Source organism: Maniola jurtina, chromosome 24, assembly GCF_905333055.1.
Source record: "Maniola jurtina chromosome 24, ilManJurt1.1, whole genome shotgun sequence".
Taxonomy (NCBI): Eukaryota; Metazoa; Arthropoda; class Insecta; order Lepidoptera; family Nymphalidae; genus Maniola; species Maniola jurtina.
The window spans coordinates 6,420,369-6,442,185 of record NC_060052.1 but is presented as its reverse complement, the minus strand read 5'-3'; the positions used below and the strand labels follow the sequence as shown (position 1 = coordinate 6,442,185).

General features: G+C 36.4%; 2 protein-coding genes across 2 annotated transcripts; both read right to left on the bottom strand.

Annotated features, from left to right (window-relative positions):
- Positions 1–3,289: 3,289 nt before the first annotated feature.
- On the bottom strand, positions 3,290–7,447 carry LOC123877826 (facilitated trehalose transporter Tret1-like). The gene is made up of 6 exons (XM_045924741.1): positions 7,270–7,447; positions 6,781–6,979; positions 5,812–6,002; positions 4,693–5,075; positions 4,122–4,233; positions 3,290–3,564 (listed from the first exon to the last, which is right to left on the bottom strand). The coding sequence occupies exons 2-6, from the start codon at positions 6,966–6,968 to the stop codon at positions 3,299–3,301; spliced, it is 1,140 nt and encodes a 379-aa protein (XP_045780697.1). The 5' UTR covers positions 6,969–6,979; positions 7,270–7,447; the 3' UTR covers positions 3,290–3,298.
- On the bottom strand, positions 3,290–18,657 carry LOC123877805 (facilitated trehalose transporter Tret1-like). Its single transcript, XM_045924713.1, has 8 exons — positions 18,491–18,657; positions 17,528–17,683; positions 16,769–16,967; positions 15,976–16,166; positions 14,825–15,207; positions 13,396–13,507; positions 12,334–12,612; positions 3,290–3,345 (listed from the first exon to the last, which is right to left on the bottom strand). The coding sequence occupies exons 1-7, from the start codon at positions 18,546–18,548 to the stop codon at positions 12,350–12,352; spliced, it is 1,362 nt and encodes a 453-aa protein (XP_045780669.1). The 5' UTR covers positions 18,549–18,657; the 3' UTR covers positions 3,290–3,345; positions 12,334–12,349.
- Positions 18,658–21,817: the final 3,160 nt, after the last annotated feature.

Sequence of the window (21,817 nt, the reverse complement as noted above, 5' to 3'; positions counted from 1 at the left end):
GATACACAGATACACAGACACACAGATACACAGATACACACGTCGAACTTATAACACCCCTTTTTTTGGGTCGGGGGTTAAAAAAAGAACATTGAAAGATATGACGGATAGAGACTTAAAAAGCTATGTCAAAACATGGCTGAAGAAATACGACTACGAGAATGTCGAGAAATTATTCTGCAAAAAGGATTAACAAATTAAATAAATGTAATTATTATATTTTATATTTCTATTCACGCGCAAACGCACACAAACACGCACACACACACATTACACATACAAACACACACACACACACACACACACACTACACAAAGCTCTTAGAATTCTAACTATCTATCTTTAAATATTAAGTACTCACGTGTTTTAAATTTTAATTTAATTTAATTATTATAAGTGGTTATATTATATTGTGCTGTACACTATATTATTATGGGAAGACACTGCCTCCTGAAACACAGTTTTCACTTCATCAGGATGCAGGGCCTCACACCAAAGTCTGTAAATAATGTTCTGCTAAGATAATCAAGATTTATTTATTTAAATTCGCGGTTTTTAGATTTATTCCTGTACTTGTGCTATAAGACCTACCTACCTGCCCATGATTCTAGGTCAACGGGAAGTACCTACCCTATAGGTTTCTTGACAGACAACAAAGTGATCCTATAAGGGTTCCGTTTTTCCTTTTGAGGTACGGAACCCTAAAAACCGGTCAAGTGTGAGTCGGACCTCGTTCTTTTAGGGTTCCGTGCATAAGCATAAACATAATAATTTGGGTGTATGAAATATTTATTTTCTAGATAAACTAGAACATTTTAGTAAACCGTGAAAGAAAAACCCAAAAAAATGTTCGTTTGTTTTGGTCATAGCTTACAATCTATTTTTTAAATCGTTGTTGTTGTTATTATCTCCAAGAATTAGATGATGCCCGCGACGGTTTAGGTTTTTAAAACTCCCGTGGGAATTATTTGATTTTCCGGTAAAAAAAGTAGCCTATGCCTGTCCCCAGGATGTAATCTTGCTGTACCGGATTTCCGGGATTCGGTTGGGCCGTGATAAGGAAGCATACAGACAGACACACTTTTGAATTCATAATATTTGTACTGGAAGTCCTACCTATCTATTGCCAGTGCAATAACCATCAATGACACTTTTATATAATATATATTTCGACACGTGTAACTAGCCGGTGGTAAGTTAAAAAACTAATCTTACTAGTATGAGTTAAGGTTCAAAATTGTCTGAAATTATTTTATACTATACTACTTATCTAGTAAGTAGACAGTTCACTATTGGCCCACAAAGTAGGTAAACACGAGGTATGTTAAAAAAACCGGTCAAGTGTGAGTCGGACTCGCACACATAGGGTTCCGTACTATCGTACAAGAAATAACACTTTTTTTAATATTTTTTGTGATCCGTGAATTTAAGATTACATCTCAAAAAAAAAAGTTTTATTTCTTGGTACGGAACCCTTCGCGCACTTGATCGCTTTTTTAACCGACTTAAAAAAAGGATGAGGTTCTCAATTCGTCGGAATCTTTTTTTTATCAATAAATTAATCCACGCAAATGAAGTCGCGGGCATCAATTACTACTGACTAACTGATATTCGAGACTCATAAATAAAACACTGACTGGTATTAAAACATTTTTTTTATAATTCAAGATATTACAATAAAACTTATAGATAACTTACCTACTAAGTGTACTGTATAAATCATGCGTCTAGGTATTATGATTTCAATTATGCTAGTTGCATTTCTGCGCTGAACGTCAAGGCTGTCTTTGCGCAAAAACCGGCCAAGTGCGATTAAGACTCGCGCACCGAGGGTTCCGTACTCAGGTATATTTTCCGACATTTTGCACGATAAATCAAAAACTATTATGTACTTAAGTACTTATAAAAATAAATAAAATTTTGTTTTAGAATATACAGGTAAAGCCCTTTCATATGGTGCCCCACTTAGTATAGTTATGTTACTTTGAATTTGAAACACGTTTTGATTATTTTTGTGACATAACCACAAATTCATGGTTCTCGAATTTTTTGCTATAAGACCTACCTTCGTGCCAAATTTCATGATTCTAGGTCAACGGGAAGTTTCTTATAGGTTTTCTTGAAAGACACGACAGACAGACAGACAGACGGACAGACAGACAACAAAGTGACCCTATAAAGGTTCCGTTTTTCCTTTTGACGTACGGAATCCTAGAAAATTAGCTTACTTTACAAAAGTTTCATATTTATAAAATAAATTGTACTTATATGGTTCTTAAAAAGACATATAATTACAGTGGTGTTATTATTAATAGTTTAGTGCATTAGAGTTTTATTTAGAGATCGTCTAGTTCTAAATTTTCATACAAAAAGCGATAACGTTTTCTCCACGTAAATGTAGTCCAATTTTTATGATTTTTAGAAATGTTGAACATATAATGAAGAACTAACTATGCTCGTACGATTTAATTTCAAAGAAATATTGCTAACTAGCTGATGCCCGCGACTTCGCTCGCGTGGATGTAGGTTTTTTAAAATTCCCGTGGGAACTCTTTGATTTTCCGTGATAAAAAGAAGCCTATGTGCTAATCCAGGGTATAATCTATCTCCATTCTAAATTTCAGCCTAATCCGTTCAGTAGTTTTTGCGTGAAGGAGTAACAAACATACACACACACACACACACACACACACACATACAAACTTTCTCCTTTATAATATTAGTGTGATGCTAAAAGTAACTAGCGACTAAATATCCATATTTTTGACCTAAAAACTTTCTTGAGTATTTTTATTTTTTTATTTAACTAAACTAAAATACTAAAAAAACTTACGAGTGCGAGTGTTGGCATTGGATTGTGTTACGGTAGTATAATAATAACGCTAACGGCCGTATTCACAAACGGTACTATGAGGTCTCACAGTGCGCTCGAACGCATAGTGCAGGTTCCACCAATCAGATCATTGTAAATTGACGTGATACAGTCATCTGATTGGTGGAACCGACACTGTGCGTTCGAGCGCACTATGAGACCTCATAGTAACGTTTGTGAATACGGGCGTTAGTTTTTGCTAGCGTTCTGGTGACACCCTGTATAATAATAATTATACTCGTATTCACAATTATTACTATGAGGTCTCACAGTGCGTTCGAACGCATAGTGTAGGTTCCACCAATCAGATGACTGTCACGTCAATTTACAATGATCTGATTGGTGGAACCTACACTATGCGTTCGAGCGCACTGTGAGACCTCATAGTAATGATTGTGAATACGGGTATTAGATAATTTGTAAAACTTATGATAAAGCTTCTTGGATCTCCAGCAAAGTCTTTCCTTTTGTCTCTGGTATAAAGAAAATAGTGAAGAATACAGCGAAAGCGCATACACCTGAGAAGAACCAGAACAAGATGTGCCCTCCGACGGTCTCCAACAAAGCACCGAAAGCTGTGGTCACCATGAACCCACACAGCCATGATGACGTCATAGCCACTGTTGAGCCCTTGGCTCTAACACTGGTTGTGAACATTTCCCCTATTATCGTATTTGGGATTGAGCCGAGACCTGAAAACAGACATTATTTTATTTATTGTTATTTTATTTTACTTGACTAACCAATACATTTTATACATACAAATATTAACACGTTAATTCTCTTACAAACTAATTAACCCCCTTTCACAGGGAGACGATAATGTTACGACGCGCGAAAGCAAGTCGTCGTAGAATTAAATTTTAATGGACCAGAGCATTTCTAACTGACCCATAGCTAACCCTTCGATGGCGGAATTGCTATGAAATCTTTCTTAAGTTAGGGTCTATGTTATAGAGAGAAACCATGGCCGAAGTCAAAAGATTTTCTGTACCAAATTTCGTCAGAATCGGTAAAACTGTTGGACCGTGTAAAGGTAGCAGACAGACAGACAGACAGACACACTTTCGCATTTATAATATTAGTATGGATGTATTCCCCTCGTTCTTGAATTTCTTAAACTTCTCAATTTTCAGGGTTCCCTATCGCCAGAGAAAAAAGGAATATTTATAGAATCACTTCGTTGTCTGTTTATCAAGACTCGTCAAGGGAATCAATACTTTAAAAACTTACAATACCTTAGACTTACCAAAATCATAACCAACGTAGAAAACGATCAAAGCCACCAACGGTAACCACATTATGTAATTTATTACAGAATTCCCGATGAGGTCTAAGTAAAAGTATAATCCAAGTACGAACTGAAAATAATAAACACTATTAACAATACGTATTTAAAAGAAAAATTTTGCTTCACTCACTGACTAATTCATTAACACCCCAAAACCTTGGGCCTAGAAAGCTGAGATTTTGCATTTTGGTTTTCTCACACACCTTTGAGAATATTATGGAGAATTCTCAAGCTTAAAAATGTCATGATGAACTAAGCTATTTAGTGTTTCGGTACGATGCCGTGCAAAAATCGATAAGGTGTCTGGGTTTAATAAAAACTGCCCGTTCCCAAGTTACTCCGCTTCCATCTTAGACTGCATCATCACTTACCACTTACCACCAGGTGATCTTGCAGAAAACTGAATTTTTATTAAAATAAAGACAGCAGGCGAGTCACTAGATGTTAAGTGATTACCACCGCTCATGAACATTTTCAGTTGCCAGCCTTTAAGGAATTTGTTGGTCCGGTGGTTTGGTGAATAACTTACCATACTTAAACAACATGTTGCACTTGATATAATCAAAATCTTTTTCCTTCCTGTACTTTCAATAAAGAATGGCGTCACAGTGCTGCCCACTAGTTGACAGCATCCAATTATGATCATGGATATATTCCCGTCTATTGGAGATCCAGCCATTTCAAAGATGGCGGCGGAAAAGAAAATTACTGCCATAACTCCACTGCCATGTTGTAAAGCATTTATGACAACGACAACGAACAGTGCTTTTCTGTTACTTCTCACAGAAAACAATTCCAGCCACTCTTTTTTAGTGTTCGACTCAGCGAGTTCCTTTTTCATTTCTAATAATTCGTCTACGTCTTGTGATCTGCCCAAATCTTCTAGAACCTTTACTATTTCTTTGTCTTTACCTAGAAATTTAATTAATAAATGTAACATCATGATTAATGATCAATTTACCGCCGGCTACACTGGTCTCTAGTGACGGAACGTGAGAGGGAAATTTTTGATGGTGGATCTCTCTCGTAGGAGATGCAGCGGGCGCCGATGAGCAAATGATAACATCTGGCCTCCATGAGTTGCTGACCTGTGGTTGATGGGCGAATAAACAGGTCAGGAGGTAGCGCACCGTGTTCCTGGCGCGCTTCTGAGAAGGACCTGGTAGCAGCCAGCCTAGGTACCCGAGGAAAATTATTTAGTGATACCCGCGCAACCGCCAGTCCGCTGAGGGATAAACACAGGTTTTAGTGGGTGCAAGCCCCACACAACCCTTTCGTTTCCCCTGACGGAAGGGTATGCGTTAGGCATTTCCTGTGCCTTAAAAAGAGGCCACTATGGTACGCGCTATGGTTCTATAGCATGTCCAAGCCGAAATGCCCTACTACATAATTAAGTTAATTTAGATATGTGAGTGCAAATATAGACCTTACAATGCCCAATTGCAAATGACTTTGAAGAGCCTACATTCAGATTAAATCATTTTCATTCGCGATTAGTTCTTTTGTAAATATATATTCTTGCTAACCTAATTGGACCATATTGACAGCTATAACGTCACAATATGGCGGCCACGGCGCGCCTTTCTTAGTTTGTACGCGTTATAGTTGATACGAAAGATTTCAATAAAAGGAAAGAAAAAAAACGCACCCTGTAACGCATAGAAAATTGGCGACTCTGGTATCCATGACATTAGAATAAGGTGAAGTATACATAAAGCGATGCCAATGTAAGTTGTCCCATGATATGAGATGTATGGTCCGGTGGCATATATTAGTACGGAACCCACCGTGAACATTGTTCCAATTATTGATAGCAAAATTCCTCTGATTTTTGGAGATCTGTAAACAAATTTGGAATCTGTTAAGATACCTACTTGACCGTTAAAGCAAGTCATAATTAATTAATTGCTTAAGACGCGTAACTCCGAAAAGTTAGAGGTGCGTACCTGGGATCGAACCCCCGACCTATCAAATAGGAGACGGATGTATTAAGCACTACCGGCACCCTAGCTGAGTTTGTTGTGGGCTCTTCTCAGACTTGGGCGCGTTTGGAACCCTCGTAGCTTTAGACGTAATTAATTATCACCACTATATCATCTTTCAAACCTTACAAATCCGATAAAAGGTGTACAGTACCTACTTTGAATAAATGATTTTGACTTTGACTTTACTATGGCTATCACGGCTTTTAAGTTATACTTAATATGATAATTCGTGCGACGAAAAGGGTAGCCTGTGGAAGTCTCTACAAGTCACATATGTCCAGCTGTGGACTCTGGACGGCTATCGGTTGACGACAATGATGGTGATTATAATAATAATATAAATTAACAAATGTAAATTAAAAATTTATAACACCCCCGACTGAAGGTTACAGTAACTAGAAAAGAGCTGATAACTTTCAAACGACTGAACCGATTTTCTTGGATTATACTCTACACACGATCTCACTCACACTAGCTAAGAACACTCTCGATCAAGCCGCCTTTCAAACGAAAAATCTAAATTAAAATCGGTTCATTAGTTTAGGAGCTACGATGCCACAGACAGATACACAAATACACACGTCAAACTTATAACACCCCTCTTTTAGGATCGGGGGTTAAAAAATACTTACGCAATCTCACCGATGTAAACAAAATTCACAATATTGATGGTACCAGTCGCTACGCTTTTAAGGAATCTACCAATATACAGCATTGCCAGATTTTGCGCTGTTGCCAAAATAATGTAACCCAATAGTGCCAGCAAAGCGCTGGCTATCAGACAAGGTTTTCTTCCTTTTGTATTTGATAACCAAGTCATTATATATGGACCTGAAATTGAGGAAGTTATTTGAAAACCATTAAATACCATTTTTTATTTTTTACTAGAGGATGCCCGCGACTTCGTCCGCCTGGATTTCGGTTTTTATAAAAATATGTACTTATGTTAGTTTATTTGTCGTCTATATTCTAATTATTCACAGGTTTAGGTCGAATGTTATGTTATTTTTTAAGATAATCCATGACCAACTTCTTGTAAGTGACCACACGAGTCGAAAAGATATCAATATTGCCAAAGCATTCATTATATTATTGAGGTATGAAACCCTAAAAATACGCACCCGGTATCGCTCCCAAGTAAGCGAAACTTCCGATTAGGGCCAGTTGTGTCTCAGTCAGGAAATACGGGAGCGGGGACTGTTCAAGGTCGCGTAGTTTTGGTATCACAGGCCCCGACCAACTGCCCCCATAGCCAGATGTAATTGGCCCCAAATATACTGGAAATAGTAACTTAGAGTTTTATTAAGGTCTCTATCAACACTTGAAGGGATTAATAAAAGCTTAATGAATACAGTAAGTAAATATAAAAATAAATACATTTATAAATAAATTCAAAATTTAAAAACCCCCGACACAAAACTCTCTAAAAAGTAAATAACTTTCAAACGGCTGAACCGATTTTCTTGGATTATAGCTAAGAACACTCTCGATCAAGCCACCTTTTAAACAAAAAAAAAAAATTAAAATCGGTTCATTCGTTTAGGAGTTACGATGCCACAGACAGATACACATACACACAGATACACACGTCAAACTTATAACACCCCTCCCCACCCTAACACCCCTTGAAAATTCCATCTCATTGGGATTAATAGGGGATGAAAGTTCGTATGAAAATCCGCCTTTTGTCAAGTTATATCCATGAAAATTGGTATTCGAGTTTACGGTTAAGAATGAAGAAATGTAGGGTACGTATGTTTAGTAATTTTTTGCATTAATTTCAGACACTTTTCAAGTTTTATCGATAAAAATTGGTATTTGTGCTTTCGGTTAAAAATTAACAAGTTTCAGGATTTTTGAAAATCTCATTCTATTACCGATTTTCAAAAATTCACTCAAGCGAAAACGGATCAGTTTATGATAAAACTTCATTGTATTATAGGATTAGGGGCCGCTGAAATGTAGGTCATAAAGATAGTACAAGCTAAGTAATAATACGGTTATAAAGTAGATAGATTGCTTTGTAGTTATCAATCTACTTCTATCGTAGTCAAAAACCGGCCAAGTGCGAGTCAGACTCGTGCATCGAGGGTTCGCGATAAATAAAATTGAATTGTCTGTCTGTAATTTCGAAATAACTACCTCATATTAAGCTGATATGGTTATTTGAACTGTACCATAAGTGAATCACACGTTTTTAAAATTTTTGTCTGTCTGTCTGAACGATAGCTCGTTCGGAACGGCTGGACCTATTTTGACGAGACTTTCACAGACAAGTAGAGGATTAGCCACGGAGTAACATAGGCTACTTTTGTAACAGACTTTAAAAAATGGAGGAGTTGTGTTTTTCTACCTATGTACACCGATATCTCCGAGATTTCTGAACCAATATGAGTAGTATTTTTTAATCGACAGAGGAACGTTGCGACATTGTTTAATAAAAAAACCGGCCAAGTGCGAGTCAGACTCGCGCACCGAGGGTTCCGTACTCAGTATTTTTCCGACATTTTGCACGATAAATCAAAAACTATTATGCATAAAAATGACTGACTACCAAAGCTGATGGGATATAGAAACTGTCAGTTATAAATTGATATTGAAGGTATCTATAGCAAGTAAAGACTTTGTCGTTGAAAGAAACGAGTATAAAGGGACGGCATAGGTACATAAAATGTCATCAGAGCAAAGAGAGCGAAAGTGAGTGTGACCAAGAAACTCAAAGGAGGAGAAATAGAATTGAATAGAACACTGTATAAAGAAGAAAGAATATGAGTATCCCAGCGAATCGGAAGCCAATTGGGATTTTCGTGAAATTTAGAAGTATAGTAAAATTGATTAAATAAGTAAACTTATAGGTACATACTTACTAATAAATAAAATTGGAGTGTCTGTCTGTAATTTTGAAATAATTACTTCATATTAAGCTCATATGGTTATTTGAACGATACCATAACTGAATCACACATTTTTAAAATTTTTGTCTGTCTGTATGTCTGTCTGTCTGTCTGTTTGAACGGGCTACTTACTCTGTCTGATATAAATCGATAATTGATATTGAAAGTATCTATACCAAGTAAAGACTTTGTCGTTGACCTCGAGGACCTCACTCCTCGACCCTGATGCTGTAAGGAATCGCATTCCTAAATTCTGGTGATCTCTCGGGATTTTTAAAGGATCATCTGTTTAAATGTTTTTACGTGGTACAGAAACACGTTGCATCCCGGGGACGAGCTATTACGGAGAGGCTACTTTTATCCTGGGAAATCAAAAGTTCCCACGGGATAAATAAATAAATCTTTGTTGGAGAAAAGCAAAAAAAGAAATATATCAATATGACTTACAACATGAACAAATAAGCACCTGTAACTTTATTCCAGTTATTTTTGAAAACATTTTTTTTCTTATTGATTAAATGAATGACTAAAATAATGATAATATTCACACCAACTGCCGCGTACCTTGCTCGATACTAATTTTTATAACACCAAAATACATTATCTCTACCAATGACTGGCACTCAATATCAAAAAGCCGTTCTGTATCTTGTTTCAGTTAAATGGTTCCGCACCCGGGAACTTTTTCGAAAGAAAGAAGAAAGAAAAAAAATTAGTTTATTCATCTTGTGTGTGCATCAACAAGTAAAAGTCTGTTTTAGAATGTACACGTAAAGCTCTTTCATATGTTGAAAATACTATTATTTATTCACACAATTTAATATTTCTTTTGTGATGTCCTGCCTAACCACAAATTTACGGATTTTTTCCTTTACTTGTGCCTACCTGCCTAGTGCCTAATTTTATAATTCTAGGTCAACAGGAAGTACCTTATAGGTTTTCTTGACGCGACAGATGTATAGACAAACAGACAGACGGTAGAGTGACATTAATAGGGCTCCGTTTTTACCCTTTGGTTACGGAATCCTAAAATCAGATCGAAGCGAGTAAATGCGTTCATTCACGCCACCTTTTCATTTTGTAAAAGTAGGTAATGCTTTTATTTTATCAAGCCCAAATTAGCTTGCAATATTTCAGAATTGTCATTTCACGTTGAATATCCGCCAACGTCACTTGAGCCTTGTGATTGAAATGATAAAAACCGGCCAAGTGCGAGTCGGGCCTCGCTATTAAGGGTTCATAATTATTTTGAGCATCCTATTTTGGTAGTATGAAATATTTCTTTTCCGTGCAAGAACATCGCAATAACCCGTGAAGGAAAACCCAAATAATGTTCATTTGTTTTGGTCACAGCTTACAAACTTTTTTATTAATCGTTGTTTTCAGTAGTTGTTGTTTACAACATTATATAGACTAGCGCTTGGCTGCAATCAGACCTGCTAGCAAGTGATGATGCAGCCTAAGATGGAGCGCGCTTGCCTAGAAGTTGCCTATTCACTCTTGACTTGAAGGTACCCATATTATAGGTGGAAGGGAAAACTGATGCCGGAAGGGCGTTCCATATCCTAGCGGTTAGATTTAGGAAAGAGGAAGCAAAGTACAAAATATACTCACATATCAATAAAGACCCCGTCACAAAAATGGTCTAAAAGAGACAATTTTAACGGCTCTCCCATTTCCTTATTTTATAAGATAAAAAAAATAAAAAATATATTCGTACTTATGAGCTCTAAACAATAATAGCCCACATGCTAGGGTGAGAAAAAAAAACCGGCTCCTTTTTCATGTATGAATATGTAAGTATATGTAAGTTTATATGTATGTTTCATGATATACATGAAAAAGGAGCCGGATTTTTTTTTTCTAAAAATTAATTTAATTGAATTTATTATTCAACATTTGGTTTTGACTTTTGAGTCAACCTTTCACACCATTGTTACTCATTTCGTCTCTGAGCTAGAGACCTGTGACATACGGACAGCAGTTTTTGACCCTGACAGAGTGACACAGGTTTTAATCCTTTGGGTATGGAATCCTAAAATCTAATCGAAGCGAGTCAACGCGCTTGAAAGACGATAATGCTATATAGATATGATAGAAGATAGAAGCTGATGATAATCAGAAAATAGATATATAAGAGCCAGAAAATAATCTACAAGAGCCTAGACGTTCAGTAGGCACCATTAAGCATGGGCGTGGTTTTAAATAAACTGTTTTAATCGTTTAATTCATAGTCTGTCGTCTGTCTGTTTGTCTGTCTGCTAGATTTTCACGGCCCAACAGTTTAACCGATGTTGATGAATTTTAATACAGAGTTAGCTTATATCCCGGGGACGGACTACTTTTTACGGATGGGCTACTTTTTATTCCGGAAAATCAAAGATTTTCCACAGGACTCTTTAAAGCCCATCCGTTAACCGATTTATATGAAAAGTACAGAGGTAGCTTGCATCCCGGAAATTGACGTTGGCAACTTTTTATCCCGGATAATCAAAGTGTTCCCACAAGATTTAAAAAAAAACTTAATCCACGCGCACGAAGGTGCGGGTATCATCTAATATGTATATAAAATTTCAATAGTTTAGTAGCAATTTAAGTGAATTTTAATTACAAAAACCAATTAAATTTGTAAAATAAATAGCTACTCTATTCAAATATCTGAGAAACTCATGCACGCTATCTTTTCATTTTGCTTTATGTAAGGTAGTGCTTTTACCTTACTAAGCCCAAATTCTCTTGCAACATTTTAGAATTGATGTATTTTACGCTTACGTTGAATATCCTCCTATGTCGGTTGAGCCTAATAAGATTGAAATTTTAAAAATGACTTAACAGGGCTCTCTCCGTCGCTTACTCCATACAATCGTAGTTCCAATTTCATTTGAATATTAAGCAACCAAAGTCCATGAAATTTTGCAGACATATTCTAGAAACTAATATCTGTGCCTGTGGTGTTTTACATTTTTCTAAAAACATGTAGTTTTAAAATTACAGGGGCTCAAAGGTTTGTATGTGAATTTTTAAGACCGCGTGACTTAACCGGTCCGAATATTTTAACAGAAATCTGGAAAACCAAAGGCATAGATATTAGTTCCCGGTACGTTTCTACAAAATTCCATTGAGTATGATTGGTTAGTATTCCAATGAGAGACGAACTACGTTTGTATGGAGTGAGTGACGGAGAGACCCCTCTTAATGAAGGAAGGGCATTGATTTCAATAATAAAAGATACAAAATTAAAATAATTTAATAATATTATCATACGCAACTGTAAACAATTTTCATTTGTACTATTTAACTAATAAGATCATAAAGCCTCCTGAATCTCCAACAAAGTCTTTCCTTTTGTCTCTGGTACGAAGAATATAGTAAATACGACTGCGCAAGCGCATACACACGAGAAGAACCAGAACGCTACATGACCGCCGACGGTCTCCAACAGTGCACCGAAGGCGGTTGACACTAGAAACCCACACAGCCATGATGTCGTCATTGTCACAGTTGAACCCTTGCTTCTCACGTTGGTTGTAAACATTTCTCCCATTAATGTATTTGGAATTATACCAAGACCTGTAAACAAAGAACATTGTCATGCCTATCTATCAAGCCATTGTTGATTTTTTGCAATTTTCAGTTTTGATTGACCAATAGATGATGACTTCTCCAGGGAAGATTTAGGTTGGACTTCGTCTGTGTTGGTGTTAGCTGGCGGGCGTGCCTGCCTTTTTGGAGTGTATTTTTTGTTAAAACTGACTGGAAAGCGCTCTAAGGGGGTGCCGTGCGTATGTCGGCGAGCGCCGGCACAGACGGGGTCCATACTTGTATAGTTTAACTAACTTGTTACAAATAACTACAAACTTGACATTGGCTAATCTTTGTAAAGCCAGACGAGAGAGAGAAAAAAAAGATTTAGGTTTTTTAATATCTCGAGGGAACTCTTGGATTTTCCATGGTAAAAAGTCTCCAGGATAAAAGCTACCTTTGTTCTCATTGAACAGGTAATAGACGGACAGATAGGTGGAGCGACACTTACCCATACACTTTCCCATATTCGTATATAATACTAGCGACCCACCTCGGCTTCGCACGGGTAGCTAATTACAATTTTCCTAGGGATCTCTAATATTTTTGAAAATAAAATATAGATTATGTCGTTAGCCAGGAAAAACGTAGCTTTCTACTGGTGAAAGAATTTTCAAAATCGGTTCAGTAGTTCCAGAGATTACCAAACTTACAAACATTATCGCTTTATAATATTAGTATAGTTTAGTATGGATTATAAAATTATTGAAATTAGTATGCTAGTAACTGTTAATATTCTTCTATACCTACAAAAATTACTAAAGAACTTACCAGAATCGTAACTAATATAGAACAAGATGAGCACCACCAATGGTAACCACTTTAAATTATTCACAATAGGATTTCCTATGAGGTCTAAGTAGAAGTATAAACCAAGTGTGAACTGGAAACAAGAAGGGGCACTTATAAACTAAAATAAGAATGAATTGCAACAGTATACAAGGATCAACAGGCTTTATCTGCTAGATATAGTCATACTCAAACTCAAACTCAAATTATTTTTATTCAATTAAACTTTTACAAGTGCTTTTGAATCGTCAAAATAATCTACCACTGGTTCGGAATGCTGTTCCTACCGAGAAGAACCAGCAAGAAACTCGGCGGTTGCTCTTTTCAAATGTACAATTTACAATAATATGCCATACTGTATACAAGCAATTGCAGCGCCGTGTATTGCTGGAGCGCATCAAATCCAAGCTTTTTTGTCATTTACATAATCTTCGATTGTATAATAAGCTTTTTTCAGGAGCATACTTTTAATAGATTTTTTAAACTTGTGTAAAGGCAAGTCTAAAATTGATTGTGGAATTTTATTATAAAATATTACACTCATTCCCACAAACGATTTTCCAACTTTCCTGAGGCGGAGCGTAGGATATGCGAGCCTATCACGGTTTCTAGTTTGCCGGTCGTGGAAATCACCGATTTTTTTGTAACTATGAATGTTTTGTCGTACAAAAATTATATTAGCGTAAATATATTGAGAAGCTACTGTAAGAATACCTATTTCCTTAAATTTCTCTCGTAGGGAATCGCGCGGTTTTAAATTATAGATTGCGCGTATTGCCCTTTTTTGTAAAACGAAAATTTTTCCAATATCTGCCGCTTTACCCCATAGCAAGATTCCGTAAGACATAATACTGTGAAAATAGGCAAAATATACAATTTTTGCAGTTTCCACATCAGTTATCTGTCGAATCTTTCTAACAGCGTAAGCAGCAGAGCTGAGTTTACAGCTGAGCATATGATATTTAATGCAATTTACTCCTGCTTCTTCTAGTTTTTTTCTACGTTTTCCAAACTAGATAAAGATGAACGCGCATTATCTGACCCGCTTTGCCAAAAGTGGCGGACATGAACCAAATTAGTTTTAAATCAGCCATTATAATATTATAACCTTTCAGTACATACATATAAATATTGGATTGAAAATCGATGGAGGAAAAAGTTATTAAACAAGTGTAAATTAAAAATTTATAACACCCCCGACAAGTAAAGGTTACAGTAATAACTAGAAAAGAGCTGATAACTTTCAAACGGCTGAACCAATTTTCTTGGATTATAGCTAAGAACACTTTCGATCAAGCCACCTTTCAAACAAAAAAAAAAAACTAAATTATATATTTTATTAACCCCCGACCCAAAAAGAGGGGTCTCTTTTTGGGTCGGGGGTTAATAAAATATATTCCAATATGCTTACCATACTCAAAGAACACATTGCACTTGATATAATTAAAATCCTTTTTCTTCCAGTGGTTTCGACAAAGAATGGAGTCACTGTACTGCCCATTAGTTGACAACATCCAATTATAACCATCGCAATATTCGGCGGTATCGATGATCCAGCCATCTCAAAAATGGCCGCAGAAAAAAACAGCATAGCCATAACACCGCTGCCATGTTGTAAAACATTTATAACTACAACTATAAATAATGCTTTTCTGTTACTTTTGACAGAAAATAAATCCATCCACTCTTTCTTAGTATTCGTCTCTATCATTTCTTTCCTCATTTTTAGCAACTTCTCTGCATCCTGAGGTCTGCCTAAGTCTTGTAATACCTTAATTAGTTCTTTGTCTTGACCTAGAATTTAAATTGTCAGAAATTACTTGGCAACAAAGATAACGAGTGTAAATTAAAAATTTATAACACCCCCGACAAGTGAAGGTTGCAATAACTAGAAAAGAGCTGATAACTTTCAAGCGGCTGAACCGGTTTTCTTGAATTACAGCTAAGAACACTTTCAATCAAGCCACCTTTCAAACAAAAAAAAAAAACTAAATTAAAATCGGTTCTTTAGTTTAGGAGCTACGATGCCACAGACAGATACACAGAAACACACGTCAAACTTATAGCACCCCTCTTTTTGGGTCGGGGGTTAAAAAACATTTTATTTCATATGGACAATAGCCTATAACCATCCATCCTGAAAGCAGATTCTGTCGAGAAGAGTTTCCAAAAAACTCAGCAGTTAATCTTTTAAAAAGATTTTTAAATAGTAGAAGAATGAGATTAAATACAGCATTATTGCAATAAAGATTACTATATAATAAAATATGAATAATTAAAAACTAAAATAACATTATTAATGTAGATAAGCCATAATAATTAATTACATTAGATAATAATTGAAAGCCTCAATAGCTCAACGGTTATAGGAGCGGACTGAAATCCGAAAGGTCGGCGGTTCAAACCCCACCCGTTGCACTATTGTCGTAACCACTCCTAGCACAAGCTTAACGCTTAGTTGGAGGGGAAAGGGGAATGTTAGTCATGATTTAAAATGGCTAATATTCTTTTATAAAAAAAAAAAAGATAAGATAGATAATGACGATGGATAACGTAGCGTACCCTTTAATGCATAGAAAATTGGTGACTCTGGTATCCATAACACAGCAAGAAGTTGAAATATACTCAGAGCCAGACCAATGTAACTTGTTCCATGATACGAAATGTATGGTCCAGAAGAAAATGCTAATATAGAACCAACCGTGAACATTGCTCCAATAATGGACAACAGGATTCCTCGAATGTTAGGAGATCTGTAAACAAAAGGTTCTTTAAGTTAGGAAGGCTAAAGAGATGAAAATAAAATGAATTCAAAAAGTTGGCTGTCCAGCAGTTATCTCGCCTAACTGTATGCTTTGAATTGATTGAGCTATCGTAACAGAAGGTCAACTCAATACAACACATATAGACGCGAGCGTTGGTAAGGTCAGCCTGGACTGGCTGACATTTTTGACCTCGCCGTAGTGTTACACATCCACATTCACTCGTAGAGGCGTGCATTAACAAGGTCAGCCTAAGTCAACCAAATGCTGGATTAGCAAATATTTCTGACCTCTTGTTACATATGTGCATTCACTCTTAGACGCGAGCGTTAACAAAGTCAACCTAAGTCAGCCAAATATTGAATTTTCTGACATTTCTGACCTCGCCATAGCGGTACACAGCCGCATTCACTCATAGAGGCGAGCGTTAACAAGGTTAGCCTAAGTTAGCCAATGCTGGATTAGCTGATATTTCTTACTTCGCCGTAATATTACACTCACATATTATAGACGCGAGCGTTAACAAGATCAGCCTTAAGTCAGCCAAATGGCTGACATAGGCTGACCTCGCTTTAGTTCTCATAGGTACTTACGCAATTTCACCGATGTAAACAAAACTCACTACTGTAGTAGTACCAAACGAGACGCTTCCTAAAAATCTACCAAAATACAGCATCACCAAATTTTGTGTTGTTGTCAGGAGAATAAAACCCAATACTGCAAACACAGCGCTCGCTATCAGACAAGGCTTTCTGCCTTTCGTGTTTGATATCCAAGTGGTAATATATGGACCTGAAATTAAGAGAGAAGTAAGAAATATAAGCATCACTCAGGAAAAAGGTATTATTGAACTAAGTAAATTTAACAATTATTTGGTATATCCTCCAAAAATATGCGCGAGGGACATTAGTCACAACTCACAATGTCTCGAAGTTATCGAGAGATTTAATCTAAAAAAACTAATGGTAAAATAAGTTCTTTAGTTAGGCGATTGCTATCACAAAATCTAACTATCCAGTTCTCGATCTAAACAGCGAAGGCATTCAATAAATCCTTCCGAGTCTCGGAGGGAGACTGAAATTAAAACCGCCAAAACACCCACAGAAGTTTAACTAATATTTTTAAAAATAGTTTAAAATATATTTTTTTGGCGAAATAATATATAAAAAAAAATATTTAATGATGAAATAATAATTATGTAATAACAATATTCACAAATTCTATAAATTACAACCGAGTAAACATTAATGTACACTGTACAGTCAGCAACAAAGGTTTGCAGTTTGCACCCGTCCATAGTCGCTTGTACTGACGGGTGCAGCTGCTTTGTTGCTGACTGTACTATTACAAACCTGGTATTGCTCCCAAGTAAGCGAAACTTCCGACTAGGGCCAGTTGTGTCTCAGTCAGCAGATACGGGAACGGGGACTGTTCAAGGTCACGTAGTTTCGGTATCACAGGTCCCGACCAACTTCCCGCGTAGCCAGCTACTATCGGGCCTACATATACTAGAAATAAATCATAATATTATAACGTACTAGGGGATGCCCGCGGCTTCGCCCGCGTGGATTTCGATTTTTTTAAATCCCGCGGGAACTCTTTGATTTTCCGGCATAAAAAGTAGCCTATGTCCTTCACTGGGATGTATCCCAAGTCTGTACCAAATTTCATTAAAATCGGTTCAGCGGTTGAGCCGTGAAAAGGTAGCAGACAGACAGACAGACAGACACACTTTCGCATTTATAATATTAGTATGGATAAACGCAAAAGTTTGCGTGTATGTGGACGGATTTGGCTGAAACTTAGAATGAAGATAGATTATACCCTGGATTAACACATAGGCTACTTTTTATCCCGGAAAATTAAAGAGTTCCTACGGGATTTAAAAAACCTATATTCACTTGGAATCATTAGCCGGAATGTAATTTCTACTTTTCTACTAATAATATTAATGCGAAAGTGTGTCTGTATGTTTGTCTGCTAACTTTTCACGGCCCAACAGTTGAATCAATTTTGATGAAATTTGGTCCAGAGTTATCTTACATCCCTGGGGCCGGACATAGGCTACTTTTTATCAAAGAATTCCCACGGAATTCTTAAAGGCGCATCCGTTTAGCCGATTTGTATGAAATTTGGTACATTGATTGCTTGAATCCCGGAAATTGATACAGGCAACTTTTCACTCCGGTAAATCAAAGAGTTCCCACGGGATTTAAGAAACCTAAATCCACGCGGACGAAGTCGTGGGCATCGATTAGTTTAGTTTAATTAGCTTAGATTCAATAAAATATGAAACAGTTCACTTAAATACTTACAACACAATGATATTATTACTTGTAGCCTTATTCCGGTAATTCGCAACGATTGCAACATTTTATTTATAATTTTATACTTATTATAATTACAAATTACAATACTACTTCAATGAATTTGTTGAACTAAACACATATCTTCCACTAAGCAAGTCGTAAAGAATAATACTTTGGTAATGCAAGTTATTTGGTAAGTAAGCAAGATTAAAGCGTTATTATAACTGTGGGATATCAAAGTATATAAATAAACGAGTAAATGCAGGTAATCTTCACGCTTTGCATAATGGATTAAGATCCCGTGAGTTATTTTACCTTCGTTATTTTATAAACGCTCAAAGTTTCTATGCGCAAAGACAGGGAGGAATGATCAGCGATTATGAATGGATCATGGTGGCTTTGGCAGATAACAGGTAACAAAGACGAACAAATCTATCGTCAAAGTATTCTAATTTCGTCTAGTTTCTTTATATTTTCTCCGGAATAGTACCTACTAGAAATCATGTCATGCATTGCCAGATAGTATATGGGATATGCCAGATAGTATATGCCATGGCAACCTCAGAATATATAGAACTAGCTGCAGCCCGCGACTTCGTTCGCGTGGATGTAGGTTTTTTAAAATTCCCGTGGGAACTCTTTGGTTTTTCGGGATAAAATGTAGCCTATGTGCTAATCCAAGGTATAATTTATTTCGTTTTTGCGTGAAGGAGTAACAAACATACACACACACACACACACACACACACACACACACACACACACACACACACACACACACACACACACACACACACACACACACACACACACATACACACACACATACAAACTTTCTCCTCTATAATATTAAGTGTGATTATTATTATTATTATATAGAATTACTTGATTTAAAATAATAAATATTTCCACATCATTTTTGACTTCCACGTACAAACTCAAGAACGTAAATTGCGTTTCACATTTCACTTAGACAGCAATAATAATAATAATATTTAGGTCAACTGGCCCACGAGATTACCGCCATGTGGAGTGTTGACTCAGCGATTATTGTACCGATAGTTGTATCAGTCCACGGTCTTATTGCGAACAGTTTCGACCAACATCTTAAGAAACTGTCGCTTAACTGTTGGATCAAAGGTTGGATACAGAAGGCAGTGGTTCTTGAGACGGCACGCATTGTGAGGAGGTTCCTCACTCTGGAGCCCTGACCACTGGCGGCTTGGGTCCAACCCACCCCGCTGCTAGTGGGACCCATTTTACCGTATTTTTATCCAACGCTTTTTTTCAGTTACTTTAGTTTTCTGTTGTTTCTGTTATTTTATTTCTCTATTGTTTCTGTTATTTATTGATTTTGTTGTTGCTGTTATTTTATTTTTTGTTCTTTCTGTGTTTCTGTTATTTTTTCTGTTGTTTTTGTTATTTTATTGTTTGTTGTTTTTGTTTATTGCTGTTATTTTTGAAATTTTTTTAAAAATAGGGTAAAATGTGCAAAATAAATAAATGAGAGTGAATAAATTTAGGTCAATATTGTTTATGAAAATTAGAAAAAATATGTAAAACATTTAAAATAATGGTTGAAACCGGTACGTCCGCTGACGGTATCCAACAATGCACAGAAGGCTTTGGTCACCATAAGGCCACAAAGCCATGATGACGTCATGGCTAGTGTTGGACCCTTACTTCTCAGGTTGGTTGTGAACATTTCCCCTATATTATGGCATTTGGAATCATGCCAAGACCTTTAAACGAAAATATTGTTTTGAATAATCCCAGTTAATTTGAAGATTACCAAAGTTATACCTATAAATTTTTAACCCCCGATCAAAAAAGAGGGGTGTTACAAGTTTAACGTGTGTATCTGTGTATCTGCCCGTGGTATCGTAGCTCCTAAACGAATGAACCGATTTTTAGTTTTTTTTGTATGAAAGTGTTCGTAGCCATAATCCAAGAAAATCGGTTCAGCCGTTTGAAAGTTATCAGCTCTTTTCTAGTTTTCTTATAGAGGTTTTTGTGTCGGGGGTTTTTTTAATTTTGAGTTATAGTCATGTAAGTAGTTCAATTAATTGCCAACAAAACTGAGGTAAATGACACTTATAAAAGTGTTCAAAGACTTACCAAAATCGTAGCAATAAAATAAGATAAGAACAACCTATACAATGGGATTTCTCATGAAATCTAGATAGAGTATAAGCCCAGTGCAAACTGAAATAAGCAGCAAAAATTATTTAGCTTCAAATACAAATGAAATAGTAGACTGTACTTAATAAAAAATAAAATTCATACCTACTTTTTATTTATTCATTTATAGACTAGCGCTTGACTGTAATCACATCTGCTGGCAAGTGATGACGCAGCCTCGCGTTTGCTTAGAAGATGGCTATTAACCCTTGACTTAAACCATTACCTTACCCATATTAAACTTAAATGGGAAAACTGATGCTGGAAGGGCGTTCTATATCCTAGCGGTTCGAATGAAAGATGATTTAAATCGATGATGATGATCGAAATTAGTGTCTGTCTAGTATCTATCTGTCCGTCTGTCTGTGTGTCTATCTGCTACCTTTTCACGGCCCATCCGTTAAACCAATTTTGCCGAAGTACAGACATAGCTTGCACTCCGGGTACAAAGGCTACTTTTTGTCCTGGAAAATTAAAGTTCCCACGGAATTTTTAAAAGTTCGAAATCAACGTGGCATCATCTTTTTGGTACAGGGATAGATTGCATCCCGACAGCGTATAAATGCTACTATGTCTCCCGGAAATCAAAGAGTTCCCACGGGATTTTTAGTTATGGAATTCATCTATATCTTGTGATCTACCTAAGTCTTCCAACACTCTTACTATATCTTCGTCTTTACTTTTAAATTAAAATAAAATAAATAAGAAAAACTGTTTATTCCAAATACCTTTGGTCTACAATAACTCTTAAGAGGTTGGCGCCTTTTTTTAGAAGTAGGAAAACTATAGTACGCGACAAGTCAAGATGGCAATCGGAGTATGAGCCGAGGGGACACCCCGCACACCAACGCTATCCCGCACCGCAATGTTTAAAAAAAACATGATTATTATGTTTTAATGGTAGGACTTAGAATTACGATTATCGCTATCTTTCAACCGTTATGTATCTTCTACTGATTACATTGATGCTGCGGTTATGTGTGCGGCTTTTATCATGTTTGTAATCTTTCTGTTTCCTTGTTAGCCTAAGATAATAAGCAGTCGTGATAAAAAGTAGCCAATTTTTATCATCCATGTCTGGATTTTGGTTTTTGTATCGGTTTTTAACCAAGATAAGGTCTGAAAAATATTTGTAAACAGACTTTTGCATAC